At 46.6% G+C, this 23893-nt stretch overlaps 1 protein-coding gene across 2 annotated transcripts in view; it reads left to right on the top strand.

The window, feature by feature from the left end:
• LOC143804232 (calpain-13-like) overlaps positions 1-23893 on the top strand; it is a 191502-nt gene that overhangs the window by 45120 nt on the left and 122489 nt on the right. Inside the window, exon 5 of one of the 2 annotated variants that reach the window (XM_077282128.1) lies at positions 4695-4828. In XM_077282128.1, the coding sequence (XP_077138243.1) occupies positions 4695-4828 (134 nt within the window). Of the gene's footprint in view, positions 1-4694; positions 4829-9077; positions 9268-23893 lie in introns of those variants that run through there. The other variant, XM_077282129.1, reaches the window with a different exon arrangement.

Raw genomic sequence — 23893 nt, 5'->3', positions numbered from 1 at the left:
ATACATATATATACACACACACTGCTCAAAAGAATAAAGGGAACACTTAAAGAACAGAATATAACTCCAAGTAAATCAAACTTCTGTGAAATCAAACTGTCCACTTAGGAAGCAGCACTGATTGACAATCAATTTCACCTGCTGTTGTGCAAATGGAATAGACAACAGATGGAAATTATTGGCAATTATCCAGACACGCTCAATAAAGGAGTGGTTCTGCTGGTGGGGACCACAGACCACATCTCAGTACCAATGCTTTCTGGCTGATGTTTTGGTCACTTTTGAATGTTGGTTGTGCTTTCACACTCATGGTAGCATGAGATGGACTCTACAACCCACACAAGTGGCTCAGGTAGTGCAGCTCATCCAGGATGGCATATCAATGCGAGCTGCGGCAAGAAGGTTTGCTGTGTCTGTCAGCATAGTGTCCAGAGGCTGGAGGCGCTACCAGGAGACAGTCCAGTATACCAGGTGACATGGAGGGGTCCGTAGGAGGACAACAACACAGCAGCAGGACCACTACCTCAGCCTTTGTGCAAGGAGGAACAGGAGAAGAACTGCCAGAGCCCTGCAAAATGACCTCCAGCAGGCCACAAATGTGCATGTGTCTGCACAAACGGTTAGAAACTGACTTCATGAGGATGGTCTGAGTGCCTGATGTCCACAGATGGGGGTTGTGCTCACAGCCCAACACCATGCAGGGCGATTGGCATTTGCCACATAACACCAGGATTTGCAAATTCGCCACTGGCGCCCTGTACTCTTCACAGATGAAAGCAAGTTCACACTGAGCACATGTGACAGAAGTGACAGAGTATGGAGATGCCGTAGAGAGCGATCTGCTGCCTGCAATATGCTTCAGCATGACCAGATTGGCAGTGGGTCAGTAATGGTGTGGGGTGGCATTTCTTTGGAGGATCGCACAGCCCTCCATGTGCTCGCCAGAGGTAGCCTGACTGCCATTAGGTACAGCGATGAGATCCTCAGACCCCTTGTGAGACCATATGCTGGTGCGGTTGGCCCTGGGTTTCTCCTAATCCAAGGACAATGCCAGACCTCATGTGGCTGGAGTGTGTCAGCAGTTCCTGCATGATGAAGGCATTGAAGCTATAGACTGGCCTGCCCGTTCCCCAGACCTGAATCCGATTGAGCACATCTGGGACATCATGTCTCGCACCATCCACCAACGTCACGCTGCACCACAGACTGACCAGGAGTTGGTGGATGCTTTAGTCCAGGTCTGGGAGGAGATCCAACCAACCAACCGCCGCCTCATCAGAAGCATGCCCAGTCATTGTAGGGAGGTCATACAGGCACGTGGAGGCCACACACACTACTGAGCATCATTTCCATGTCTTGAGGTATTTCCACTGAAGTTGGATCAGCCTATAACTTCATTTTCCACTTTGATTTTGAGCATCATTCCAACCCCAGACCTCCGTGGGATATTAGTTGTGATTTACGTTGATCATTTTTTGGTTTTATTGTTCTCAACACATTTCACTATGTAATGAATAAAGATTTACAACCGGAATATTTCATTCAGTGATATCTAGGAAGTGGGATGTTAGTGTTCACTTTATTTTTTTGAGCAGTGTATATATATATATACCGTATATGTATATGTATATATATATATATATATATATATATATATATATATAATTTTGTTTAGTATGGAATATTATGAAATTTTGCAAATCACTTCATTAGGAGTTTTGTCTTGTAAGTGGCTTCCATACCTCAGTTTTGTTTGTCCCAGAGCGGCAGAGGTGACCTCCCAGAGAGATTATTCATTTGGCTCGGTAATCTCGGTTTTTAAAAAGTTTTCTTTGTCCTCATGCCTGGATTTGGACAGATAATCTATTCCAAACACTGTGCAAATTACATATATAGAGCCCAAAGTGCAAATATTTGTATAAACCACGTTACTGTGACGAGGCTTCAGCAGCTACTGTACCTCACTGTGCAAATATAGAGAGTGACCGGCGTATACAGGAGCCGAAAATATCTCCAACATAGACCACAGACTGCTGTTATAGGGGGCTCCATACTACACATCCAGACTGCTGTTATAGGGGGCTCCATACTACACATCCAGACTGCTGTTATAGGGGGTTCCAGACTACACATCCAGACTGCTGTTATAGGGGGGCTCCAGACTATATATCCAGACTGCTGTTATAGGGGGCTCCAGACTACACATCCAGACTGCTGTTATAGGGGGGCTCCAGACTATATATCCAGACTGCTGTTATAGGGGGGTTCCAGAATACACATCCAGACTGCTGTTATAGGGAGCTCCAGACTATATATCCAGACTGCTGTTATAGGGGGGTTCCAGAATACACATCCAGACTGCTGTTATAGGGGGCTCCAGACTACACATCCAGACTGCTGTTATAGGGGGCTCCAGACTACACATCCAGACTGCTGTTATAGGGGGCTCCATACTACACATCCAGACTGCTGTTATAGGGGGGCTCCAGACTACACATCCAGACTGCTGTTATAGGGGGCTCCAGACTACACATCCAGACTGCTGTTATAGGGAGCTCCAGACTACACATCCAGACTGCTGTTATAGGGAGCTCCAGACTACACATCCAGACTGCTGTTATAGGGGGCTCCAGACTACACATCCAGACTGCTGTTATAGGGGGCTCCAGACTACACATCCAGACTGCTGTTATAGGGGGGTTCCAGAATACACATCCAGACTGCTGTTATAGGGAGCTCCAGACTACACATCCAGACTGCTGTTATAGGGAGAGCTCCAGACTACACATCCAGACTGCTGTTATAGGGGGCTCCAGACTACACATCCAGACTGCTGTTATAGGGGGTTCCATACTACACATCCAGACTGCTGTTATAGGGGGGTTCCAGAATACATATCCAGACTGCTGTTATAGGGGGCTCCATACTACACATTCAGACTGCTGTTATAGGGGGCTCCAGACTACACATCCAGACTGCTGTTATAGGGAGCTCCAGACTATATATCCAGACTGCTGTTATAGGGGGGTTCCAGAATACACATCCAGACTGCTGTTATAGGGGGCTCCAGACTACACATCCAGACTGCTGTTATAGGGGGCTCCAGACTACACATCCAGACTGCTGTTATAGGGGGCTCCATACTACACATCCAGACTGCTGTTATAGGGGGGCTCCAGACTACACATCCAGACTGCTGTTATAGGGGGCTCCAGACTACACATCCAGACTGCTGTTATAGGGAGCTCCAGACTACACATCCAGACTGCTGTTATAGGGGGCTCCAGACTACACATCCAGACTGCTGTTATAGGGGGCTCCAGACTACACATCCAGACTGCTGTTATAGGGGGCTCCAGACTACACATCCAGACTGCTGTTATAGGGGGGTTCCAGAATACACATCCAGACTGCTGTTATAGGGAGCTCCAGACTACACATCCAGACTGCTGTTATAGGGGGGCTCCAGAATACACATCCAGACTGCTGTTATAGGGGGGCTCCAGACTATATATCCAGACTGCTGTTATATGGGGCTCCATACTACACATCCAGACTGCTGTTATAGGGGGCTCCATACTACACATCCAGACTGCTGTTATAGGGGGGCTCCAGACTACACATCCAGACTGCTGTTATAGGGGGCTCCAGACTACACATCCAGACTGCTGTTATAGGGGGGTTCCAGAATACACATCCAGACTGCTGTTATAGGGAGCTCCAGACTACACATCCAGACTGCTGTTATAGGGGGGCTCCAGAATACACATCCAGACTGCTGTTATAGGGGGCTCCAGACTACACATCCAGACTGCTGTTATAGGGGGCTCCAGACTACACATCCAGACTGCTGTTTTAGGGGGCTCCAGACTACACATCCAGACTGCTGTTATAGGGGGCTCCAGACTACACATCCAGACTGCTGTTATAGGGGGGTTCCAGAATACATATCCAGACTGCTGTTATAGGGGGCTCCATACTACACATCCAGACTGCTGTTATAGGGGGCTCCAGACTACACATCCAGACTGCTGTTATAGGGGGGTTCCAGAATACACATCCAGACTGCTGTTATAGGGGGGTTCCAGACTACACATCCAGACTGCTGTTATAGGGGGTTCCAGACTACACACACAGACTGCTGTTATAGGGGGGTTCTAGAATACACACACATACTGCTGTTATAGGGGGGTTCCAGAATACACATCCAGACTGCTGTTATAGGGGGATCCAGACTAAATATCCAGACTGCTGTTATGGGGGGGCTCCAGACTACACACACAGACTGCTGTTATAGGGGGGTTCCAGAACACACATCCAGACTGCTGCTCCATACTACAAACCAGACTGCTATGATTTTTTGCCACTAGAATAACGGCGAATCGATTTGCATTACCAAGTCCATTGATCTCTTTATTTCATTAGCCAGCCTAATCAAAAGAAGAGGCACGGAGCTCATCAGGTAGGAGACGATACTCATGCCTTCCATCCTATGACCACAGATTACTGACATGGCTGATGAGCCGGGAAGTGGGGATCAATTGTCCCCAACTATATTTGCCACATAGAAATATTTCCTATAAAGAATCTGATTTTGGATATTGATTCTATTGATGTTTATCATCATCATAAGGTATGGAAAGTAGTAACCCTGAAATATGACCTGTTGTATGACTCCTATGTTTCTTTTTAAGTTTTGGCAGTATGGAGAATGGGTGGACGTGGTTGTCGATGATCGGCTGCCGATGCTCAATGGAAACTACTTGTCAGTGCAACCACGTGTCAGCAATGAGTTTTGGCCATCTCTATTAGAGAAAGCATATGCCAAGTAAGTGTATGTTATACTGCACTGATCCCGAGCTTCATCCTGTATTATACTTCAGAGCTGCATTCACTATTCTGCTGGTGCAGTCACTGTGTACATACATTACATTACTGATCCTGTACACTTCTTGTTCTGCGTTCTCTTGTTTGGTGTTATTATCTTATATAACAAAGCAAAAGTGGAAAGAATAAAACGTAACTTTTATTATCTAAAGCCACACAAAAACAAAAACAAACACCCAAGTGGATAAAAAATGGGACAAAAGTCTTTGACAAATGGTATAATAACCATACAGACCAATTACCCCCTGACAGGTTTATATGATTTCATCTGTAAGCGTATTTTTAGAGAAATCAATATAACACTAGGATATATCCTATAAGAGAGCCGAAGTCAGGATACATAAATAACACTCAGCATCATCATATACCTAGTTACATGTAAAAACAATAGATTACCAGCAGCAAACACATATGATATAACCAGTGCCACTGGTGGCTATATACATATAGTAAAAAAAGGAACAATCTCACCCGTTCCTAGGTGTAGGCAGAGGAGCGTCGGATAACCTCTAGTCAGGGGAAAATCCGGAAGGGAAGAGACGACAGTCCCTATGTCAGTCCCTATGGGGCTATCAGTAAACTATCCCCAGAGCTCCTGCCCTTACAAGGGCAGTCCACAGCTACCCCTATATACACATGCCCTGCACTCTCCCTATATAGTCTGTCCCGACGCGTTTCATCCAAGCTGATTCTTCAGGGGACTCGCTTGTGCATGGAGATAAAGTGCCTATGTGCTAAAAAAGGAGGGACAAAAGTCCTGCCACCCTCTATGCTCGTCCCGCGAGGTTTACGCATTAATCTGTCAGCAGGCAACCGGCATAAGAGCCCCACATGTACACACAAGTGGGAAAGAGAGGCAACGGAGAGCTCTCTCCGCTTCATGCAATTATTGCTTGAGGAGGAGAGGATTTCTTTGGCCGCTTTGAATGACAAACTAAGAGAACAGATAGAGATAACAAAAAAATTCTCTACAGAAACTGACTTTGCGGCAAAGGAAACCAAGTTACAGACACATATTGAGCGCTTCCAATACCATCTTAAGGAGAGGAAACATCGCCAATATATGCGTGATACACAGGACTTTAAGTACAACAAGGCCTACCTTGTGTTGACCCCTAGATCCACCCCCCCTGACCGTGATACAGAGTTATCCTCAACAGACACTGATTTCTCAGAGCCCGAAAATAGGAGTAAATCTAACAGGGGCAGAAATCGGGGGAGAGTAAGGGGCCGAGGAGCAAAAAGTCACTCTGACAGATCAGACAATACTCCTAGTGGAGTTTTTTTAGATCAGGTCTATGCCTTAAGAAACAGACCCCTCCAAGTGAGGAAGTAATCTTAAAGGCACATTCTACAAATGACCTTGACTGTCCAGTCTCTGACAAAAACATCCAGTTTATCAACCTTTCGGCTAGAGATATTGATGCCGATGAAGTGTCTGTATTGAAGAAAGGCCTTTCTTTTGTCCCTAATAGTGACTTTGATCTTTTCAGAGCCGTGAAGGATCTTAATCTCTTCTTACGGAAAGTGAGATGGAAAAAACATTTCCATAAGCAGGAATCTCGTACCTGTTCTGAACTCGGAATTCCAATAGACATGTTAGCTGATGTAAGATTGCTACATAGTATTGGAGAGAGTGATCCCAATTTACAAGGAGTGGGCCCCTTTACACAGTTAAAGGAAAAAAGCCATAAGATGCCTCCACCAACTGGTGATCTCTCAGCTATTGACATTTTTTCAAATCTTGTTACATCAGATTTGATAAATCTGTCTCAATCACGTGTTCTGTGTAAATTCAACTGCACAAAGAAAGAGATGGAAGCAATTAACCGTTTGGAAAGTGATGACTCCATTGTCATAAAGCCCTCGGACAAGGGCGGCAATGTGGTCATCCTAAACAATATCCACTATCAACAAATGTGTGAACTCATTCTCTCTGACAGGAGTTCTTATGAGATTCTTCCACGTGATCCAAGTATAGAATATCGGGAGGAACTTCGCCTTATCCTGCAGGAGGGGTTGGAGAATGGCGTCATAAGCAAAACCGAGTTTGACTTCATTCTCCCTGGTCATCCCGTTATGGCCACTTTTTACTGCCTCCCCAAGGTACACAAGGGCCTTAACCCACTCAAAGGTAGGCCCATTGTGTCTGGGGTAGGCAGATTGTGTCAAAACGCAGGTATTGATCTGGACCGTGTGTTGTGCCCTTTTGTGTCGGCTTTACAATCCTTTGTAAAAGATACTCCCGATCTCCTTCGTCGTTTGGAGGGCCTCACTATTGAACCGGATGCCTACCTGGCCAGTATAGACATGGAGGCCCTCTATTCCTCCATCCCTCATGACAAGGGTTTGGAGGCTGTGAATTTCTTCTTACAAACGAGAGGATGCCAATTCCGTGAACACAATCAGTTCATCTTAAAGCTCCTTAGGTTTTGTCTAACACACAATGTCTTCACCTTTGACCGCAGGATCCACCACCAGCTGAGGGGGACGGCTATGGGCAGTCCCTGTGCCCCGGCCTACGCCAACCTCTTCCTCAGCTGGTGGGAGGACACTGTGGTCTGGAGTGATGATTCTGATTTCTCTATGTGCCGTGCCCCAGAAATTTGGACACGGTACATAGATGACGTGTTTCTAATTTGGACTGGCTCCATTAATGACTTTGGGAGCTTTGTGGACAGACTCAATCATAACAACATTGGCCTTTTTTTTACATCCGTAATTGAATCTTCCTCTTTACCCTTTTTGGATATCCTCATCACCAAGGGGGCGAATGGTAACTTAGTTACCTGTAATTATAAAATGCCTACAGCTACAAATGCCCTACTCCACTGGAATAGTCATCATCCTGACCATCTAAAGAGAGGGATCCCTAAGGGGCAGTACCTTAGGGTCCGGAAAAACTGTTCGGACGATGTAACTTTTGAGACCCATGCAAGGGAATTGAGGAGTAATTTTCAGGATATGGGGTACCCATCCACAATTCTAAAGAAGGCCTATCACGAAGCCAGGAGTAGAGATAGAACAGCACTTTTGAATCCCACTACTAAGACACAGGATAATGATTTAGTAAGTTTTATCACCACCTTTGATAATGGGGCTACTTATGTTAGGGAGATCATCAAAAAACACTGGTCCATTCTACAAATGGACTCGGACATCTCTAACTACCTTAGTGACACCCCCGCTATCACCTATAGAAAAGCCCGTTCACTAAATGACAGATTGGTTCACAGTCATTTTGTTAGTCCTGCTAATGAAACCTGGCTCAGAAGTAATGTAACGGGCTCTCACAAATGTGGTCATTGTGCGGCCTTCCAATACATCGGGACTGGCACTAATTTTGTGAGCAACATCACAGGTAAAAGTTATAAGATCAATCAGTTCATGAACTGTAGCACTAAGGGAGTGGTTTATAAGGTATCCTGTGTTTGTGGTATCGAATATGTTGGAAAGACCATCAGAGAATTCAAAAGAAGAGTTTTGGAACATGTTGGTGATGTGGAACATGGGAGAGACACCTCGGTCTCCCGGCATGTTAATACCATGCATAATGGCCAGGCTAAACATTTGAAATTTATGGCCATTGAAAGGGTAACTAAACCAGTACGGGGAGGTAATTGGGACCAAATTCTATTACAACGTGAGGCCAAGTGGACTTTTTACTTGAATACAGTTAGTCCACATGGCCTGAATGATCAAATTAACTATAGCTGCTTCATCTGAAGTACTCCTCTTTGTCTTTTGTTTTTTTGTCCTCCTTTTGGTATGACACAGTCAGTTTAATCTTACTATGCCTAAGTCCTTTTTGTCCACCCAATCCTGTTATGGGTTTTTCATGATTAACAATTTTCCTATTTTACATATCAAAAATTTTTTGGGTGTGGTTTTTGTCATATGCGGCACTATTTACTTTTTGGGTAATTAATTAGTAAACATGGCAAATATGTGGTTCTCCAGCTTTTGACAATACCTACCGACTCTTTCATGGGGCTAATGTATGCTTATCTTTACCTTCTACTGTAGCCCTTAGTGGCGCTTGGTCCCTACCGCACGATCACCGGTATCCCCTGGTCCTGTTTGCCGGCAGCGCTACAGGCAAACAGCCTAGCGTCCTGGGTTGCCTGGCAACACTCACTTCCGGTGTGAGCGCGCCTGACAGGAAGTGTGAGCGGCGCCATTTGTTTTCAGCACGGCGGCTCTGTTACTAGGGAACGCCAGTCTCTGGAGGAAGCATGCAAGGCAGGAAGCGCCTCGTGCTCTCCATCTGTGAGCCTCATGAGTGTCGGCGTGTGACGTCACCGGCATAGTGTATGCACCGTGAACGCGGGCAGCCACGTGGGCCTCCTGAATGGGAGTACGGCAGCATGCGACGAAACAGTAGGTTTTCTACATGTTTGCTTTAATGTTGCCATGGTTATTCACAGCCGCATTATGATTAAACAAGGGGAAGTGGTCATGAGTTTTCCACCTCCCCTTTTGTTATTTAAATACAAGCCCTACGTCTTTGCCACTCTCAGCAGGACAGCATAGAGGGTGGCAGGACTTTTGTCCCTCCTTTTTTAGAACATAGGCACTTTATCTCCATGCACAAGCGAGTCCCCTGAAGAATCAGCTTGGATGAAACGCGTCGGGACAGACTATATAGGGAGAGTGCAGGGCATGTGTATATAGGGGTAGCTGTGGACTGCCCTTGTAAGGGCAGGAGCTCTGGGGATAGTTTACTGATAGCCCCATAGGGACTGACATAGGGACTGTCGTCTCTTCCCTTCCGGATTTTCCCCTGACTAGAGGTTATCCGACGCTCCTCTGCCTACACCTAGGAACGGGTGAGATTGTTCCTTTTTTTACTATATGTATATAGCCACCAGTGGCACTGGTTATATCATATGTGTTTGCTGCTGGTAATCTATTGTTTTTACATGTAACTAGGTATATGATGATGCTGAGTGTTATTTATGTATCCTGACTTCGGCTCTCTTATAGGATATATCCTAGTGTTATATTGATTTCTCTAAAAATACGCTTACAGATGAAATCATATAAACCTGTCAGGGGGTAATTGGTCTGTATGGTTATTATACCATTTGTCAAAGACTTTTGTCCCATTTTTTATCCACTTGGGTGTTTGGTTTTGTTTTTGTGTGGCTTTAGATAATAAAAGTTACGTTTTATTCTTTCCACTTTTGCTTTGTTATATATAAATTATAGTGGTCCTATCTATGTGACTTACAGTCAGTATGTAGATTGTTGCTTTTTTCTGTGTTATTATCTTACACATTTTCTAGATCCAGTTATTCGCCCACACTCTCTCTTAGTCTCATTTGCATGTACACTGCTCAAAAAAATAAAGGGAACACTTAAACAACAGAATATAATTCCAAATAAATCAAACTTCTGTGAAATCAAACTGTCCACTTAGGGTACCGTCACACAGTACCATTTTGATCGCTACGACGGTACGATTCGTGACGTTCTAGCGATATCGTTACGATATCGCAGTGTCTGACACGCAGCAGCGATCAGGGATCCTGCTGAGAATCGTACGTCGTAGCAGATCGTATGGAACTTTCTTTCGTCGCTTGATCACCCGCTGACATCGCTGGATCGTTGTGTGTGACAGCGATCCAGCGATGTGTTCGCTTGTAACCAGGGTAAACATCGGGTAACTAAGCGCAGGGCCGCGCTTAGTAACCCGATGTTTACCGTGGTTACCAGCGTAAACGTAAAAAAAACAAACAGTACATACTTACATTCCGGTGTCTGTCCTCCGGCGTCTCAGCTTCTCTCCACTGTGTGAGCGTCTGCCAGCCGGAAAGCGAGCACAGCGGTGACGTCACCGCTGTGCTTTCCGGCTATGGCGCTTACACAGTGGAGAGAAGCAGAACGCCGGGGACAGACACCGGAATGTAAGTATGTACTGTTTGTTTTTTTTACGTTTACGCTGGTAACCAGGGTAAACATCGGGTTACTAAGCGCGGCCCTGCGCTTAGTTACCCGATGTTTACCCTGGTTACCGGGGACTTCGGCATCGCTCCAGCGCCGTGATTGCAACGTGTGACCGCAGTCTACGACGCTGGAGCGATAATCATACGATCGCTGCGACGTCACGGATCGTGCCGTCGTAGCGATTAAAATGGTACTGTGTGACGGGGGCCTTAGGAAGCAGCACTGTTTGACAATCAATTTCACCTGCTGTTGTGCAAATGGAATAGACAACAGATGGAAATTATCGGCAATTATCAAGACACCCTCAATAAAGGAGCGGTTCTGCAGGTGGGGACCACAGACCACATCTCAGTACCAATGCTTTCTGGCTGATGTTTTGGTCACTTTTGAATGTTGGTTGTGCCCTCACACTCGTGGTAGCATGAGATGGACTCTACAACCCACACAAGTGGCTCAGGTAGTGCAGCTCATCCAGGATGGCACATCAATGCGAGCTGTGGCAAGAAGGTTTGCTGTGTCTGTCAGCGTAGTGTGCAGAGGCTGGAGGCACTACGAGGAGACAGGCTAGTACACCAGGAGACGTGGAGGAGGCCGTAGTAGGGCAACAACCCAGCTGCAGGACCGCTACTGTTATGAACTATACTTTTGGGCTCCCTCTTGTGGTCACTCGCGGTATGGCTCTTGGATTCTCTTTCCTCAGGTTGGTAGTCACCTGTTCGTTAAGACTCTGGGTGTTTCTATTTAAACTTCCTGGAGTCTTAGTCCATTGCCTGGCATCCATGTAATCAGTCCTTGTCTGGTTGCTCTTGTCTACTGGTCCTGATTTTTGCAACATAAGCTAAGTCTTGCTTCCTTGTTTTTTGTTTATTTGTATTTTTCTGTTTTTTGTCCAGCTTGTTCATAATGTGATTCCTGATTTTGCTGGAAGCTCTTAGGGGGCTGATATTCTCCCCCCATACCGTTAGTCGGTACGGGGGTTCTTGGATATTCAGCATGGATATTTTAGTAGGGTTTTTTGCTGACCACATAAGTCCGCTTTCTATATTTCTGCTATTATTTAGTGGGCCTCTCTTTGCTGAATCTAGTTCATACTTACGTTTGTCCTTTCCTCTTACCTCACCGTTATTATTTGTTGGGGGCCTGTATCTACTTTGGGGTATCTTTCTCTGGAGGCAAGTGAGGTCTGTATTTTCTCTGAAAGGGTTAGTTAGATCTCCGGCTGGCGCGAGACGTCTAGAACCAACGTAGGCACGTTCCCCGGCTGCTATTATTTGTGGGCTAGGATCAGGTATGTGGTCAGCTCAGTTACCACCTCCCTAAGAGCTAGTTTTTATGTTTGCAGACTTTGCTGAAGACCCTGAGATCCTCTGCCATTAGGATCACAACAGTATGCCAGGCCACTGAATAGTTAATGCATTGCAGAAGTGGGATTAAAAGAAAAAAGAAGTTCTGAGTTTTTTTTTTTTTTTTCTTCCTTCCCCTTTACCTCTGAATGGCTTGAAACTCTGCTGCAGACACGAATGTGCAAACTCTGATTACTAGTGTGGATCAGCTTGCTGCTCGGGTGCAGAGCATTCAGGATTTTGTTATTGGCAGTCCTATGTCAGAGCCTAAGATTCCTATTCCTGAGCTGTTCTCTGGAGATCGATTTAAATTTAGGAATTTTAGGAATAATTGTAAATTGTTTCTATCTTTGAGACCTTGTTCGTCTGGAGACTCAGCTCAGCAAGTTAAAATTGTTATCTCCCTCTTGCGGGGCGACCCTCAGGATTGGGCTTTCTCATTGGCGCCAGGAGATCCGGCATTGGCGAATATTGATGCGTTTTTTCTGGCGCTCGGATTGCTTTATGAGGAGCCCAATCTTGAAATTCAGGCAGAGAAGGCTTTGCTGGCTATTTCTCAGGGCCAGGATGAAGCCGAAGTGTATTGCCAAAAATTTCGGAAATGGTCCGTGCTTACTCAGTGGAATGAGTGTGCTCTGGCCGCAAATTTCAGAAATGGCCTTTCTGAAGCTATTAAGAATGTGATGGTGGGTTTCCCATTCCTACAAGTCTGAATGATTCTATGACGCTGGCCATTCAGATTGATCGGCGTTTGCGGGAGCGCAAATCCGCTAATCCTTTGGCGGTGTTGTCTGAACAGACGCCTGATTTAATGCAATGTGATAGAATTCAGACTAGAACTGAACGGCAAAATCATGGACGTCAGAATGGGTTGTGTTTTTACTGTGGTGATTCTCCACATGTTATATCAGCATGCTCTAAACGCCTAACAAAGTTTAAAAATCAACAAACAGGTGCTGCGCTAGCAGGAGGAACTGTGACTAGGAATACATCTCAGTCACCTACCTCGCTGTTATGAACTGACGTGTCCACTTGGGACACTGGGCTGCTGCTGACCGTCCTCTGCTATCTTGGAAGATCTGTGATTAAACAGTGCAGCCGCACAAGTGATGCACTACCACCTGGGGAGCGTCCTCCCGTAGTGCTGAAAACCCCACCAGTCTCGCCGCTGTGGTATCCGGCAGGCAGCTGCGGCCGATAGCGCCGCCGTGCAGTGGCGTGGTGAGTGGGGGGCGTGGCTACTAGGTGACGTCACCAGTCCGTATGACGGACACTAACAAGGGCCAACCCGACGCGTTTCGAGGGTGCCGACCCTCTTTCTCAAGGTACCTTGTGTCCCAAGTGGACACGTCAGTTCATAACAGCGAGGTAGGTGACTGAGATGTATTCCTAGTCACAGTTCCTCCTGCTAGCGCAGCACCTGTTTGTTGATTTTTGATTTTAATATTGGTTGGCAGGGTTGCACACTACGTGCCAAGGTGCCTGCAGCTGAAGTTTCGGGCCAGTACTTAGCGCCAGTGTGTTACTTTACAGTGTCTGGCCTAACAAAGTTTGTTAGTCCTGTCACCGTTGGTAACTTGCAGCCTAAATTTATTTTGTCTGTGACTTTAATTTGCTCATTGTCTTCCTACCCTGTTATGGCGTTTGTGGATTCAGGCGCTGCCCTGAGTCTTATGGACTTGTCGTTTGCCAGGCGCTGTGGTTTTGTCCTGGAGCCTTTAGAAAATCCTATTCCTCTTAGAGGAATTGATGCTACGCCATTGGCGGAGAATAAACCGCAATATTGGACATAAGTAATCATGTGCATGACTCCTGAACATCGGGAGGTGATTCGTTTTCTTGTTCTGCATAAAATGCATGATTTCGTCGTTTTGGGTCTGCCATGGTTACAGGCTCATAATCCTGTTCTGGATTGGAGGGCTATGTCTGTGTCAAGTTGGGGTTGTCAGGGAATTCATTGCGATTCCCCGTCGGTGTCTATTGCTTCCTCCACTCCTTCAGAAGTTCCTGAGTTTTTGCTTGACTATCAGGATGTGTTCAGTGAGTCCAGGTCCAGTGCTCTTCCTCCTCATAGGGACTGTGACTGCGCTATAGATTTGATTCCTGGTAGCAAGTTTCCTAAGGGATGATTATTTAATCTGTCGGTACCTGAGCATGCCGCGATGCGTTCTTATATAAAGGAGTCTTTGGAGAAAGGACATATTCGTCCATCCTCTTCCCCTCTTGGTGCGGGATTCTTTTTTGTGGCCAAGAAAGACGGATCTTTGAGACCTTGTATAGACTATCGGCTTCTGAATAAAATCACCGTTAAATTTCAGTACACTCTGCCGCTATTGTCGGACTTGTTTGCTCGGATTAAGGGTGCCTGTTGGTTCACCAAGATAGATCTTCGTGGTGCGTACAACCTTGTGCGCATTAGGCAGGGAGATGAATGGAAAACTGCATTTAATACGCCCGAAGGTCATTTTGAGTACTTGGTGATGCCTTTTGGGCTCTCTAATGCTCCTTCAGTGTTTCAATCCTTTATGCATGACATCTTCCGGAAGTATCTAGATAAATTTGTGATTGTTTATCTGGATGACATTTTAGTTTTTTCTGATGATTGGGATTCTCATGTAAAGCAGGTCAGGATGGTGTTTCAGGTTTTGCGTGATAATGCTTTGTTTGTGAAGGGCTCAAAGTGTCTCTTTGGAGTGCAGAAGGTTTCCTTTTTGGGTTTTATCTTTTCCCCTTCTGCTGTGGAGATGGACCCAGTCAAGGTCCGAGCTATTCATGATTGGACTCAACCCACGTCTGTTAAGAGTCTTCAGAAGTTTTTGGGTTTTGCTAATTTCTACCGTCGTTTTATTGCTAACTTTTCTAGCGTTGTTAAACCTCTGACAGATATGACCAAGAAAGGTTCTGATGTCGCTAATTGGGCTCCTGCGGCCATTGAGGCCTTCCGGGAGCTGAAGCGCCGGTTTACTTCGGCGCCTGTTTTGTACCAGCCTGATGTCTCACTTCCCTTTCAGGTTGAAGTGGATGCTTCTGAGATTGGTGCAGGAGCTGTTTTGTCGCAGAGAGGCTCTGGTTGCTCTATAATGAAACCATGTGCTTTCTTTTCCAGGACATTTTCGCCGGCTGAGCGGAACTATGATGTTGGTAATCGGGAGTTGTTGGCCATGAAGTGGGCATTTGAGGAGTGGCGTCATTGGCTCGAGGGAGCTAAGCATCGTGTGGTGGTCTTGACTGATCACAAGAACCTGATGTATCTCGAGTCTGCTAAACGCCTGAATCCTAGACAGGCTCGTTGGTCATTGTTTTTCTCCCGTTTTGACTTTGTGGTCTCATACCTGCCTGGTTCGAAAAATGTGAAGGCTGATGCTCTCTCTAGGAGCTTTGTGCCGGATTCTCCTGGAGTCTCAGAGCCGGCTGGTATTCTTAAAGAGGGAGTGATTTTGTTGGCCATTTCTCCTGATTTGCGACGTGTGTTGCAGAGATTTCAGGCTGGTAGACCTGACTCTTGTCCACCTGATAGACTGTTTGTTCCTGATAAATGGACCAGCAGAGTTATTTCCGAGGTTCATTCCTCGGTGTTGGCAGGGCATCCTGGGATTTTTGGTACCAGAGATTTGGTGGCTAGGTCCTTTTGGTGGCCTTCCTTGTCATGGGATGTGCGTGCTTTTGTGCAGTCCTGTGGGACTTGTGCTCGGGCTAAGCCTTGCTGTTCTCGTGCCAGCGGGTTGCTTTTGCCCTTGCCCGTCCCGAAGAGGCCTTGGACACACATTTCCATGGATTTCATTTCAGATCTTCCGGTGTCTCAGGGAATGTCTGTCATCTGGGTGGTGTGTGATCGTTTTTCCAAGATGGTCCATTTGGTGCCCTTGCCTAAGTTGCCTTCCTCTTCCGATCTGGTTCCTTTGTTTTTTCAGAATGTGGTTCGTTTGCACGGCATTCCTGAGAATATTGTGTCTGACAGAGGATCCCAGTTTGTGTCCAGATTTTGGCGATCTTTTTGTGCTAAGATGGGCATTGATCTGTTGTTCTCGTCTGCCTTTCATCCTCAGACTAATGGCCAAACGGAGCGAACTAATCAGACGCTGGAGGCTTATTTGAGATGTTTTGTTTCTGCGGATCAGGATGATTGGGTGACCTTCTTGCCATTGGCTGAGTTTGCCCTCAATAATCGGGCTAGTTCCGCTACTTTGGTTTCGCCATTTTTCTGCAACTCTGGTTTTCATCCTCGTTTCTCCTCGGGTCATGTTGAGCCTTCTGACTGTCCTGGGGTGGATTCTGTGGTTGATAGGTTGCAGCGGACTTGGAATCATGTGGTGGACAACTTGAAGTTGTCACAGGAGAAGGCTCAGCGTTTTGCCAACCGCCGCCGCGGTGTGGGTCCCCGACTTCGTGTTGGGGATTTGGTTTGGTTGTCTTCTCGGTTTGTCCCTCTGAAGGTTTCCTCTCCTAAGTTTAAGCCTCGCTTTATTGGTCCTTATAGAATTTTGGAGGTCCTTAATCCGGTGTCTTTTCGTTTGGATCTTCCTGTGTCGTTTGCCATTCACAATGTGTTCCATAGGTCTTTGTTGCGGCGTTACATTGTGCCTGTGGTTCCTGCTGTTGACCCTCCTGCTCCGGTCTTGGTTGAGGGCAAGTTGGAGTATGTGGTGGAGAAGATCTTAGATTCTCATCTCTCTAGACGGAGGCTTCAGTATCTGGTCAAATGGAAGGGCTATGGTCAGGAGGATAATTCCTGGGTGGTCGCCTCTGATGTTCATGCGGCCGATTTGGTTCGTGCTTTTCACGCTGCCCATCCTGATCGCCCTGGTGGTCGTAGTGAGGGTTCGGTGACCCCCTCCTTAAAGGGGGGAGTACTGTTATGAACTATACTTTTGGGCTCCCTCTTGTGGTCACTCGCGGTATGGCTCTTGGATTCTCTTTCCTCAGGTTGGTAGTCACCTGTTCGTTAAGACTCTGGGTGTTTCTATTTAAACTTCCTGGAGTCTTAGTCCATTGCCTGGCATCCATGTAATCAGTCCTTGTCTGGTTGCTCTTGTCTACTGGTCCTGATTTTTGCAACATAAGCTAAGTCTTGCTTCCTTGTTTTTTGTTTATTTGTATTTTTCTGTTTTTTGTCCAGCTTGTTCATAATGTGATTCCTGATTTTGCTGGAAGCTCTTAGGGGGCTGATATTCTCCCCCCATACCGTTAGTCGGTACGGGGGTTCTTGGATATTCAGCGTGGATATTTTAGTAGGGTTTTTTGCTGACCACATAAGTCCGCTTTCTATATTTCTGCTATTATTTAGTGGGCCTCTCTTTGCTGAATCTAGTTCATACTTACATTTGTCCTTTCCTCTTACCTCACCGTTATTATTTGTTGGGGGCCTGTATCTACTTTGGGGTATCTTTCTCTGGAGGCAAGTGAGGTCTGTATTTTCTCTGAAAGGGTTAGTTAGATCTCCGGCTGGCGCGAGACGTCTAGAACCAACGTAGGCACGTTCCCCGGCTGCTATTATTTGTGGGCTAGGATCAGGTATGTGGTCAGCTCAGTTACCACCTCCCTAAGAGCTAGTTTTTATGTTTGCAGACTTTGCTGAAGACCCTGAGATCCTCTGCCATTAGGATCACAACAGTATGCCAGGCCACTGAATAGTTAATGCATTGCAGAAGTGGGATTAAAAGAAAAAAGAAGTTCTGAGTTTTTTTTTTTTTCTTCCTTCCCCTTTACCTCAGAATGGCTTGAAACTCTGCTGCAGACACGAATGTGCAAACTCTGATTACTAGTGTGGATCAGCTTGCTGCTCGGGTGCAGAGCATTCAGGATTTTTTTATTGGCAGTCCTATGTCAGAGCCTAAGATTCCTATTCCTGAGCTGTTCTCTGGAGATCGATTTAAATTTAGGAATTTTAGGAATAATTGTAAATTGTTTCTATCTTTGAGACCTTGTTCGTCTGGAGACTCAGCTCAGCAAGTTAAAATTGTTATCTCCTTCTTGCGGGGCGACCCTCAGGATTGGGCTTTCTCATTGGCGCCAGGAGATCCGGCATTGGCGAATATTGATGCGTTTTTTCTGGCGCTCGGATTGCTTTATGAGGAGCCCAATCTTGAAATTCAGGCAGAGAAGGCTTTGCTGGCTATTTCTCAGGGCCAGGATGAAGCCGAAGTGTATTGCCAAAAATTTCGGAAATGGTCCGTGCTTACTCAGTGGAATGAGTGTGCTCTGGCCGCAAATTTCAGAAATGGCCTTTCTGAAGCTATTAAGAATGTGATGGTGGGCTTTCCCATTCCTACAAGTCTGAATGATTCTATGACGCTGGCCATTCAGATTGATCGGCGTTTGCGGGAGCGCAAATCCGCTAATCCTTTGGCGGTGTTGTCTGAACAGACGCCTGATTTAACCCCTTAACGACCGCCGATACGCCTTTTAACGGCGGCCGCTAAGGGTACTTAAACCACAGCGCCGTTAATTAACGGCGCTGTGGAAAAAGTGAATAGCGCCCCCCAGAGTCGGATTTTCTCTGGGGTCTCGGTTGCCGAGGGTAGCCGAGACCCCAGAGAACATGATTCGGGGGGTTTTTACCGACCCCCGAGTTGCGATCGCCGGTAATTAACCGTTTACCGGCGGTCGCAACAAAAAAAAAAAAAACGCGATTTGCCGTTTAATTTCTCTGTCCTCCGATGTGATCGCACATCGGAGGACAGAGAAATGTGGTCCCCGATGGCCCCCAATAGCCCCCCAATACTTACCTACCTCCCCCGGTGCTCCTCGTGTCTCCCCATGGGCGCCGCCATCTTTTTTCCGGGAAAAAATGGCGGGCGCACGCGCAGTGCGCCCGCCGCCCGGCACCCGGATGTTCTTTGGGGTCTCGGCTGCCGGGGGTAGCCGAGACCCCAAAGAACATGATCGGGGTCGATTTGCACCGACCCCTGCTTTGCGATCGCCGGTAATTAACAGTTTACCGGCGACCGCAAAAAAAAAAAAAAAAAAAAGCGATCAGTTATTTCTCTGTCCTCTGATGTGATCGCACAGAGGACAGAGAAATAGGGGGATTCGGGGACCCTATCATACTCACCCGGGGTCCCTGGGTCCTCTTCTGTCTTCTCCTGCCAGCCGGCTTTTTCATCATGGCGGGCGCATGCGCAGTGCGCCCGCCATCTGCTGCCATCTGCCGGCCGGCAGGAGAAGACAAGTTGGGGCTAAAATTAGGGTTAGGGTTAGGGTTAGAGTTAGGGTTAGAGTTAGGGTTAGGGTTGGGGCTAAATTTAGGGTTAGGGTTAGGGCTAGGGTTAGGGTTAGGCTACTTTCACACTAGCGTTTTTTGGCTTCCGTCGCAATGCGTCGTTGGAGAAAAAACGCATCCTGCAAAAGTGCTTGCAGGATGCGTTTTTTCTCCATTGGCTTGCATTAGCGACGCATTGCGACGGATTGCCACATGTCGCATCCGTCGTGCGACGGATGCGTCGTGCTTCGGCGGACCGTCGACAAAAAAAACTACATGTAACTTTTTTGTGCGACATGTCCCACATATTTCAGTGCCACGTGCCACGTATTTAAGTGACACGTGCCACGTATCAAAGTGCCACGTGCCACATATTTCAGTGCCACGTATCAAAGTGCCACGTGCCACGTATCAAAGTGCCACGTGCCACATCTTTCAGTGCCACGTGCCACGTATTTAAGAGACACGTGCCACGTATCAAAGTGCCACGTGCCACATATTTCAGTGCCACGTGCCACGTATTTAAGTGACACGTGCCACGTATCAAAGTGCCACGTGCCACATATTTCAGTGCCACGTATCAAAGTGCCACGTGCCACGTATCAAAGTGCCACGTGCCACGTATCAAAGTGCCACGTGCCACGTATCAAAGTGCCACGTGCCACATATTTCAGTGCCACGTATCAAAGTGCCACGTGCCACGTATCAAAGTGCCACGTGCCACATCTTTCAGTGCCACGTGCCACGTATTTAAGAGACACGTGCCACGTATCAAAGTGCCACGTATCAAAGTGCCACGTATCACGTATTTCAGTGCCACGTATTTAAGTGACACGTATCACGTATAAGTGCCACGTGTCACGTATTTAATTGCCACATATTTAAGTGCCACGTATCAAGATTTTCCATGGAGAACAGACACATCCAGAGATATGTCTGCTCTCCACGGCTGCAGCAACACACTGACAGGAGCCATAGTTCCTGTCGGTGTCACTGCGCATGCACGAGCGAGTTTACCGGCGGTCATTGACCCCGGCACTCTCGCTTAACGGCAGTGCTGCGTGGGAAAGTTCAACGCAGCTGTACTGCTGTTAACCGAGACGCCGGAGTCATTGAACTCCGGAACAGTACGCGATACACTGCTAGGAGCTTCGCTCCTGGCAGTGTATCGCCGGAGAGCAGCCGATCGGCGTGGGACACTCGTTTTATGGATTCTGCGGACAGGGAGTATGAATTTGGTTTATTATTTTTGGATTTTTTCCTGGAGGATCGAGGGCTTCGCCTACAAGTGTGCTGTTGGTGAGTATATACTCTGTGTTATATGTTGTATGTACTGTGTGTCATGTATGTGTATTGTGTGTAGGTGTTTTGTGTAACTTTACAATTGTGCTAAGTCGCCGGACACAGGGACAACTCTCCCATCCTAATACCGGATGGGAGTAGTAGTCCCATACGGCGACTTAGCACAATGGTGGCACTAGCGTCGCATGGGGACACACACACGCACACACACGCACACACACGCACACACACACACACAGAAGGACTCCATGCTGCTTCACTGGGGGGCGGGGGCTTCCCTCTTCCTGTCCGACGTCACGTCCGGTCCTGGGTGTCAACCCCTCCGTACAAAGACGCCGACACCCAGGACAAAGGCGCTGTGTGTGGAAGGTAATATGGGGCCCTAGGGGGATACGCAGACACACCGCTGCGTAAAGAATTGACATGTCAATTCTTTTTACGCCGGCGTGTTTGCAGACAAAAGCGCCGCGTTTTTTTGCGGTGTGTCTGAACGGCAAAGTGAATTTCTCATTCACTTTGCCGGCAGACGAAAATGACATTGCGCATTTTTGAAAAGCGCCCGCAAAATAGCGCTCAAAAATGCGCTATGTCTGAAAGTAGCCTAAGGCTTCTTTCACACTTGCGTCGGTACGGGGCAGTCGCAATGCGTCGGCCCGATGTACCGACGCACGTTGTGAAAATTGTGCACAACGTGGGCAGCGGATGCAGTTTTTCAACGCATCCGCTGCCCAGTCTATGTCCTGGGGAGGAGGGGGCAGAGTTACGGCCACGCATCCGCGGAAATGGCGGACGCGACGTACAAAAAAAAGGTTACATTGAACTTTTTTTGTGACGACGGGGGCTAAAGTTATGGTTAGGGTTGGGGCTAAAGTTAGGGTTGGGGCTAAAGTTAGGGTTAGAGTTGGGATTAGGGTTAGGGTTTGGATTAGGGTTGGGATTAGTGTTACGTTTGGGATTAGGGTTGGGATTAGGGTTAGGGTTGGGATTAGGGTTAGGGGTGTGTTGGATTTAGGGTTTTGATTAGGGTTATGGTTAGGGTTGAGATTAGGGCTGTTTTGGGGTTAGGGTTGTGATTATCGTTAGGGTTGTGATTAGGATTATGGATCGGGTTGAGATTAGGGTTAGGGCTGTGTTGGGGTTAGGGTTGGAGTTAGAATTGGGGGGTTTCCACTGTTTAGGTACATCAGGGGGTCTCCAAACACGACAGCCAATTTTGCGCTAAAAAAGTCAAATGGTACTCCCTCCCTTCTGAGCTCTGCCGTGCGCCCAAACAGTGGTTTACCCCCACATATGGGGCATCAGCGTACTCGGGATAAATTGGACAACAACTTTTGGGGTCCAATTTCTCCTGTTACCCTTGTGAAAATAAAAACTTGGGGGCTAAAAATCTTTTTTGTTGGAAAAAAATATATTTTTTTATTTTCACTACTCTGCATTATAAAGTTCTGTGAAGCACTTGAGCTTTCAAAGTTCTCACCACATATCTAGATAAGTTCCTTAGGGGGTCTAGTTTCCAAAATTTGGTCACTTGTGGGGGTTTCTACTGTTTAGGTACATTAGGGGTCTGCAAACGCAACATAACGCCCGCAGACAATTCTATCAAAGTCTGCATTGCAAAATGGCGCTCCTTCCCTTCCGAGCTCTGCCGTGCGCCCAAACAGTGGTTTACCCCCACATATGGGGTACCAGCATACTCAGGACAAATTGGACAACAACTTTTGGGGTCCAATTTCTCTTGTTACCCTTGTGAAAATAAAAATTTGGGGGCTAAAAAAATCTTTTTTGTGGGAAAAGAAATATTTTTTATTTTCACTACTCTGCATTATAAACTTCTGTGAAGCAATTGGGCATTCAAAGTTCTCACCACATATCTAGATAAGTTCCTTGGGGGGTCTATTTTCCAAAATGGGGTCACTTGTTGGGGGTTTCTACTGTTTAGGTACATTAGGGGTCTGCAAAGGCAACATAACGCCCGCAGACAATTCTATCAAAGTCTGCATTCCAAAATGGCACTCCTTCCCTTCCGAGCTCTGCCATGCGCCCAAACAGTGGTTTACCCCCACATATGGGGTACCAGCATACTCAGGACAAATTGGACAACAACTTTTGGGGTCCAATTTCTCTTGTTACCCTTGTGAAAATAAAAACTTGGGGGCTAAAAAATCTTTATTGTTAAAAAATATATATTTTTTATTTTCACGACTCTGCATTATAAACTTCTGTGATGCACTTGGGCATTCAAAGTTCTCACTACACATCTAGATAAGTTCCATGGGGGGTCTAGTTTCCAAAATGGGGTCACTTTTGGGGGGTTTCTGCTGTTTAGGCACATCAGGGGCTCTCCAAACGCGACATGGCGTCCGATCTCAATTCCAGTCAATTTTGCATTGAAAAGTCAAATGGCGCTCCTTTGCTTCCGAGCTCAGCCATGCGCCCAAACAGTGGTTTACCCCCACATATGGGGTGTCGGCGTACTCAAGACAAATTGTACAACAGCTTCTGGGGTCCATTTTCTCCTGTTACCCTTGGTAAAATAAAAATTTGGAGGCAAAAAGATCATTTTTGTAGAAAAAATGCGATTTTTTTATTTTCACGGCTCTACGTTATAAACTTCTGTGAAGCACTTGGGGGTTCAAAGTGCTCACCACACATCTAGATAAGTTCCTTGGGGGGTCTAGTTTCCAAAATGGTATCACTTGTGGGGGGTTTCCACTGTTAAGGCACATCAGGGACTCTCCAAACGCGACATGGCATCCGATCTCAATTCCAGCCAATTCTGCATTGAAAAAGTCAAACGGTGCTCCTTCAATTCCAAGCTCTGCGGTGCGCCCAAACAGTGGTTTACCTCCACATATGGGGTATCGATGTACTCAGGAGAAATTGCACAACAACTTTTGTGGTCTAATTTCTCCTGTTACCCTTGTGAAAATAAAAATTTTGGGGCAAAAAGATCATTTTTGTAGAAAAAATGAGATTTTTTATTTTCACGGCTCTACGTTATAAACTTCTGTGAAGCACTTGGGGGTTCAAAGTGCTCACCACACATCTAGATAAGTTCCTTGGGGGGTCTAGTTTCCAAAATGGTATCACTTGTGGGGGGTTTCCACTGTTTAGGCACATCAGGGACTCTCCAAACGCGACATGGCATCCGATCTCAATTCCAGCCAATTCTGCATTGAAAAAGTCAAACGGTGCTCCTTCACTTCCAAGCTCT

This window comes from Ranitomeya variabilis, chromosome 2, assembly GCF_051348905.1.
Source record: "Ranitomeya variabilis isolate aRanVar5 chromosome 2, aRanVar5.hap1, whole genome shotgun sequence".
Lineage (NCBI taxonomy): Eukaryota > Metazoa > Chordata > Amphibia > Anura > Dendrobatidae > Ranitomeya > Ranitomeya variabilis.
Note: the sequence above shows the minus strand (reverse complement) of the source record. Positions and strands in the feature narration are given on the sequence as shown.